The sequence below is a fragment of the Genypterus blacodes genome, unplaced genomic scaffold (assembly GCF_046128005.1).
Source record: "Genypterus blacodes isolate CSIRO-AG114 ecotype Tasmania unplaced genomic scaffold, CSIRO-AGI_Gbla_v1 ptg000551l_1, whole genome shotgun sequence".
In the NCBI taxonomy this organism is placed as follows: domain Eukaryota; kingdom Metazoa; phylum Chordata; class Actinopteri; order Ophidiiformes; family Ophidiidae; genus Genypterus; species Genypterus blacodes.
The window spans coordinates 37,572-45,000 of NW_027467294.1; the positions used below are offsets into that span (position 1 = coordinate 37,572).

At 47.8% G+C, this 7,429-nt stretch overlaps 1 protein-coding gene across 2 annotated transcripts; it reads right to left on the reverse strand.

Annotated features, from left to right (window-relative positions):
* Positions 1 to 467: 467 nt before the first annotated feature.
* Positions 468 to 6,161, reverse strand: LOC142990491 (uncharacterized). 2 transcript variants are annotated; one of them, XM_076140300.1, is made up of 11 exons: positions 5,805 to 6,161; positions 4,978 to 5,473; positions 3,772 to 4,137; positions 3,031 to 3,384; positions 2,925 to 2,942; positions 2,679 to 2,742; positions 2,374 to 2,417; positions 2,119 to 2,266; positions 1,894 to 2,004; positions 1,702 to 1,769; positions 468 to 1,138 (listed from the first exon to the last, which is right to left on the reverse strand). In XM_076140300.1, exons 2-11 carry the CDS (start codon positions 5,368 to 5,370, stop codon positions 1,115 to 1,117), a joined length of 1,590 nt encoding a protein of 529 aa, XP_075996415.1. In that variant the 5' UTR covers positions 5,371 to 5,473; positions 5,805 to 6,161; the 3' UTR covers positions 468 to 1,114. The 2 variants fall into 2 exon arrangements, with proteins under 2 accessions (XP_075996415.1, XP_075996414.1); XM_076140299.1 differs by lacking the exon at positions 5,805 to 6,161 and having other exon boundaries at positions 4,978 to 5,501.
* Between the last annotated feature and the right edge of the window lie 1,268 nt (positions 6,162 to 7,429).

A 7,429-nucleotide genomic window follows, 5' to 3' on the forward strand; every position in this document is an offset into this window, starting at 1 on the left:
AAATGGTTTCATTAATAGTTTAGAAAAAGAGCCTAAATGCAAACAAAAGCATGAAAATATTCATTATGTACTTCAAAGTGTTCCTAGTATGAATAAAGGCTCAGGTGATGTTCTGTGAGGTTTATGAATCTCTCCTCTGTTTTGTTCACAGACGGGTCAGATGGGTGCCGGTCTGCCTCGTAAACACGGCAAAATAAAGTTGATTGCATATGGTGACTTTGAAAATATGATTTTTGATGCGGTGGACACCCCCCTCTAGCAAAGGAGGGGGGGGGGGGGCATCTTGCTCTCTTCTTCTGTCTCCTCACAGACTGTGTGTCTTTCATTGTTCCTGTACTGCCTCATCACAAACACAGGGGAGGAGGAAGTTACGCAATCCTTTGGTTGGCTGAATGTTGCAATAATACTTCACAAACACATAATGAGCTCTTAAGTACCACTTTACTTATTTACAACTGAGCTTTGGGTTTGGTTTGTAACAAAAAGCCTTTATTGACACACACACACACACACACACACACACACACACACACACACACGCCACCACCAGGTTGTAAGAACAGAAAACAATGCAAGTAATAAACCCATAATATCACAATCAAAGTTTTTATGCTGGCTTGATGTGGAATTTCTGTTGAGTCAACAAAGAAGTCATTCATAAAAATGTCATGTAAACAGATTGAGTCATCTTCACATCACTACCCTTCACACTGACATCCTTTCCTCTGCATGAACACACCGATGGAAACACAGTTTGACTCATTTCAACCAGAAAATCAATGTCAATGAGATGTTCATGATATTCACTGAACAAGGTTCTTCTCCTGCTCTCCAGCGCCACCTTCAGAACAAAGCCTACTGGCCTACAGGCCACATCATGCCTATGACATTTAAAAACACACACTGTATAGATCCTGTTATGCTTTTGAGTATGTTGGTATATGTGAGAGACAAAGTTCACTAAATACTATCAAAGAAATACTGGAAAAATAAATGACTCCACTTCATCCTGTTCTGTATAAATGAAGGAGGCGTTTCTGTGAGCAGTTCAACCTTTCAGCCACCATGTTTATAGATGCTGATGCTTCAGTCACACTCTCATCCTGGTGTCTGCTCAGATGATTACAGAACTGAGGAACTGAAAAGACAGAGAAATGGCATTACTAATATTTTACAGCACGATCTACACTTTCATACATGCTGCATGTCTTTGGAGCGACGACGTAGAGCAACCAAGTAAACAAACTTCTTACAGTACTTTTGTTTGTCATCATGGGAGAATTTGTACTTCAGTGACTTTACTGCATATCCCAGGTAATAAAGTGTTTATATGGAACTCATCCACTTCTGCCAAATACAACAATGGGCCAAGAAAAGAAAAAACTTGCGATGTAATGTGAAGTGAAGAAAGTCAGAATGTTTCAAGAAAAATCTGAATTCTGAATTACAGTCACTACAGCTACTTACGTAAAATAAACATCAGCAGCTAAAGGACTTTATTGATTCATTCATTTGTATCTAATGGGAACATTTGATTGATGACTTCCTGCTACAATGAGACATTTCTACTTTTACTCTTTTATGGCTTCAAGGTCTACAAGGTTGAAGGTTCTTCCACCGCTGCCACCCAGCACTTCAGTTACAAACCAAGACCTGATGAAGCGACCACGCTAACGTTTACCCGCTGACATGTAAACTCACCTGCTGGTAAGAGAAGTTGGCAACTTTGCAGTCACATGGCAAACTCATCAGATGAGCCTCAAAACGAGCTGAAACCAGAAAGAACGCTGGAACAAACTGATCCCAGAAAAACTTACAGGCCGCTGTCTAATAATCTGAGCGGTATCTGTGCTAGCACCACTTCCTGTTTGAGCCTTTTGCACTTCCTGTTACCTTTTAGGATCTGAAGTTTTGCCACGATTGCGACAAAGTCATCATAGTTGACCCCGGTCAGGCGATACTTGAACCACAGAGCTTTGAAGGTTTCCTCATCTAAAGCGAAATCTGCACGACAGAGAGGGAGAGACCATGAAAGCTTCTGATCGGCTCAATCTCTCCTTATTACACCATGCACCCAACATACAACAGAATATACCTGTAAGTCTATCATATTAGTACCTGCGTTGTTGAGAATGTTTCTCATGCGGGCTTCAGTGATGAACTCTGTCTTCTCCTGTTCGTGCTGCACGTACTCGGCCCTGGCAAAGGCCACATACAGCTCCAGTTTGTAGAACTCCTCCACATCCAGGTCTCCAGATCCGTCTCTCTGATGGAGCTCGTCAAGGACTCGCAATCATTCGCTTCCTACAGAACAGTCAGTGACTCGCTCTGTGTTGGAGAACAGTTGTGGCAAACTAAGGAAATGAAGGATACGTCGAAGAGGAGCGACAGCAGCCGGGCCGTCTCCAGACTCAGGGCTGCGCTCAGAAGAGACGGGAGTGTCAATCATTCACACATGCTTCATGCTGATGTTTGTCATGATTATTGGTGTGTTCTCTCATTGATCAGAGTGTGAAGAGAGGAAGGAAGGTGTCTTAGTCAGCAGAAGTCCATTTAACCACATACATGATGTCAGAATCACATCGTGGTGTTTACATTTATGACCTTAATCAGACTAAAACTCCTCTTTTAATGCAGGTAAATGAACTGAATGTGTAAAAAGTGGAAAGTGAACTCACATTTGCCCCGAACAGTGTAGCCGCGGAGGTTGAGCTTCGCAACAACGTCCTCAACGTAAACCCTCTGTGGAAATAAGGACAAAGTGCAGTTAGATTAGAGAAGACGCTTCTTCAAGAGTCCACCCAGGTGCCAGGAGCTAAGACCCAAACCTGGGGTCACCTGGGGTCACCTGGGGTCACCTGGGGTCACTTTCTGCTAAATGTAATGAACCCTGATGAGTGTGTGATGATATGGAGCTGTCATACCTCTGGATGTCTCGCCTCCTGTAGAAGAAAAGAGAGGAAGAAGAAAGAGGTCAGACAAATTGAGTCAGAATGTTTGGAATTCTTCTTCCACGTCTCCATTCCGTACCGACAAACAGTTTTCCTCTGGGAACGCGTCGCACCGCAGCTCCACCGGCCAGGAAACGCCAAAGCCGGTCATCAGGCTCTCGCAGCCCTGCCTGGCTCTCTCACACAGCGACCTGCACGGCATCTGCACCTCCCCCGCCTCACACCGGGGGGCGTACACCGAACAAATGAAGAGCCGGATATCCACCGAGCACACGGTTTTCACCAGCGAGTCGAAGAAGGACATCTTGATAGCAGCTTGTTTTTGAGTTTGGTGCCCCAAGAGGTTGGGCATGAGGGTCTGGTTGTAGGAGAGTCCTTCACACAGCGGCATGGTGAGCGGCTCACACCTCCTCCCAGTGCTGTTCAGTCCATACTGGGAGAAAGGACAGGAAGTTCAAAGATTCCTCATTAATATGCAGGTTTGGCCCATTTCACTCTCAACTCAGTAAGTGAACCTTGACCCTGACCCTGACTCTGATCCTGATCCTGATCCTGACCCTGACCCTGATAATGACCCTGACCCTGACCCTGACCCTGACCCTGACCCTGACCCCGACCCCGACCCTGATCCTGATCCTGATCCTGATCCTGATCCTGATCCAGATCCTGACCCTGACCCTGACCCTGATCCTGGACCTGATCCTAACCCTACAGGCCTGATCAGTGAGCTGAACAGGGCACGCCCACTGAACAGCCACACCCATTGTCTTGGTAAACACTGCATTCCCCTCCAGTGACTCAAGTTAACATACAAACTTACTTTTGGACAGGACTCTGTCGTGAAGGCGTCACACTTCAAAGCTTCGGGCCACATGAAGCCGAATTTGTTCATCAGTCCCTCGCAGCCTAACTTTGCCAGCTCACAGAGAGTCCTGCAGGGCAGCAGACGCCTCCCCGCCTCACACTCTGGGATGTAGACGGAGCACAGGAACGGCTTCAGGTACTGGGAACATTGCACCTTCACAAGAGGAGAGTACTGTTGGATTTGGAGTCCAGCCTCCGCCTGGCTATTGTGGCCCAGGATGTTTGGCATGAGGGTGCTGGTGTAGGGCAGGTCCTCACACAGACGCACGATGACTGGCTGACATGCTGTAGGGGCGGCTGTTATCGCGTAGAGGTCTTGACCCTGCAGGAAGACCAATCCAAATGAGTTGAGTTTGAATTAACAGTCATGATGACATCATTGATTCTACGAAAAAACCTGGTGCTTTGCTTCTGTGTGCTGGTCTAACTGAAGCAGCTTCTGCCTGATGGTCTAACTGAAGCAGCTTCTGCCTGATGGTCTAACTGAAGCAGCTTCTGCATGATGGTCTAACTGAAGCAGCTTCTGTGTGCTGGTCTAACTGAAGCAGCTTCTGCATGATGGTCTAACTGAAGCAGCTTCTGTGTGCTGGTCTAACTGAAGCAGCTTCTGCCTGATGGTCTAACTGAAGCAGCTTCTGCATGATGGTCTAACTGAAGCAGCTTCTGCCTGCTGGTCTAACTGAAGCAGCTTCTGTGTGCTGGTCTAACTGAAGCAGCGTCTGTGTGCTGGTCTAACTGAAGCAGCTTCTGTGTGCTGGTCTAACTGAAGCAGCTTCTGCCTAAAGGTCTAACTGAAGCAGCGTCTGTGTGCTGGTGACATCACGCAGACCCGCATGTGTGCCAGAGACATGAGTGTGTATGTGAGAGCAGGTCAGGGTCTCAGGGTCCTACACCCCCCTCAGGAGGAGGCAGCACAGATCCAACTCCACTCCCCTACTTTCATTGAGATCTGTCTAGAACTTTGTGAGACGTGTGCTATCAGACAGATATGATCAGGAACACAACCTCATAATGAAGAACCAACCAATGACAAACACTAAACCTGCTTGGGAGAAATAACAAAAGACTTATCAAAACAATGAACTACACAAACACAGAGGAGGACAACTATGTCCCTCAGACATGTGGAGATGGAGAGGTGTTGTTGTTGTTCTGTACTCACATGTACGCAGCCGATCTCTGGTAGAGCGTCACACTGAAGTTGTGCAGGCCAGAGCAGGTTCCTCTGTGTGAGGAGGCGCTCACAGTCGCTCTTCACCCTCTCACAGAGCGCCCTGCACGGTTTGATCCGACTGTCCTGCTGCACTTCGCATTCCGGCACGACGACGCGACACATAAGCTTGGCGACGTCCGGTGAGCAGGCCGTCTCCACGATCCGAGCGATCTGCTGCAGGTCGTAGCCTTGAACGCCCGCCGGGTGCGGGCTGCTGCTGTATCCTGCGCCGTGACAAAAAGTGGCTGTTATGGGCCTGCAAGGGAGAGCTTCCTCTCTTCTGCTGTGTCCCAGCTGAGCGCACAGCAGCAGACCCACAACCAGCAGCACCCAAAGCTCCATGGCTCCCAGTGGACCTGAGTGTTCAACAAAGGTTTTGAAAGTGGGAGTCGCGGTTTTGTTCAGCGGAGGCGGAGAACGAATCCACGAATCCAGGAGCTGCAAACTGGAGAGGAGAACCAGCAGCTCAACATCAGCTTGTGATTATGTATTTATGTGGTTATGTAATTATGTGGTTGCGTAATGGCGTCTTCAGAGTCCTGGGGGCTGAAACTGTTGCTGGACAACAACAGATGGAACGACCGCAACTCCAGCGTGTTTCAACACAAACTGGCACACAACATCAACTTCTCCCTGTGAGGAGCAGCACACAGCCCCCACACCTACACCCGGCCTGGACCTGGACCTCCACCCAGACTTCCTCTTCCTACATGCTCGCTTACTTTTGAAGAAATTATTCAGGGGCCTGTGACCTTTGTGACCTTTATCACCCTTACCTGACATGCAGCCATCATGGTTCTCATGTTTTCCCGGCTCTCCTGTCGTTCCTCTCTGTGTCAGCAGCTGTTTCGGTTCCCAATCAATCTACTTCCTGTCCGCCTTGAGCCTGCACAGCTGCATCTCATCCCAGCATTACACCCACTTTGCCACTCTGCTCTGCCAGATTGTGGGGTCATTTCCTGTTATAGCCAGCGTTCCATCCAGTCTGTAACTCCATCTGACAACATAAAGTCAACTTATTGTTACGATGTTGCTTGGCTGAGTAGCATGAGCTTGATGTAAACCAGCACCGCCCATATTTCCATGTGGAAGTGCAGGAGGTCTGGAGACACATGGGCCTAGATGCTCTCCAGTCTGAGCTGAGGTCCAAGCTCACTGAAGCTCAGGACCACAGATGTGTGAGAGCACCGTAACCACGCCCACATCACACCGCGTCACCACCCACAGCTGGAACTACCGTGCAATACAGTGAGACACCAGCAGATGGAGACACAAACCGTACGATGTCCAGGGAGCTTGACATGACTCAGCAGTTTCTACTGCCGCAAACAGGCCGGAGCACCAGAACACCAGAACACCTTCACAGACTAATATGATGGTCAGTATGGATCCATAAAGGGTCCAGATCCTTAAAGCTGAGCTCATATGAGGCTTCACATGAACACACAATGACCACTGTGAGGAAACACAACAAACAGACCCCAGCTGGACCTGAACAGAGGAGTCAATCTGCTGGTTAACAGTCAGACCCCAACATCCTCCACACCCAAAGGTCAGAGCTACTACAGGATAGAGATCCATGACCACATACAGAGGGTTCAGGGTCAAAGGTCAGAGGTAATATCTTCATATAGAGGAGCTTTAGAGGCTCTAACACATGTTCATGGATCCATCAGGGTCCATCAGAGACCTACAGACCTGAAGAGGAGAAGAGGAACATCTACACACTGACAGAGGAACACACACTGGGATCAAGTGTTTGGTCTGCACTTCCTAATTTGTTTCACATTAAACATGATTGTGTTGCACATGGAGCAGAGAGAACGTTTATCTCTTCTTCAAACAGAGAGACGCAGAGGTTTTACAACCCAGACAGGAAATGTGCTGTGTGCTCGCAGTGAGAGTCACACACACATTCAATATCCTGCGTTCATGTCTGCAGCATTGTTGGAAAGTGTTTACATACATACACACGTGTGTGTTCAACCACATCACTGTGTCATAAAGCTGACAATCCCTATCTCTAACCATGTGTTGTTTAATCGACACACACACACACACACACACACACACACACACACACACACACACACACAGTTCTCTCAGTTCTGTTTTCAAATCTAGTCTGAAACGTGAGCAGTGTGAGTGATTCTTCTGTGTACATTTGTTTGTAAACAGGTTGAGATGATGAAGAAGACGGGCGACTGATGGATGAAATGAAGCCATTGTTGGAGGCTGTGATTGGCTCAGATTAAAGGTCAGGGGGAGATCAATCAGTAGAGCAGAGGGTCGTTAAAGCAACTTAATTAGAACAGGACTCTGGAGTGGCTGCGTGTGTGTGTGTGTGTGTGTGTGTGTGTCTGTGTGTGTGTGTGTGTGTGTGTGTGTGTGTGTGTGTGTG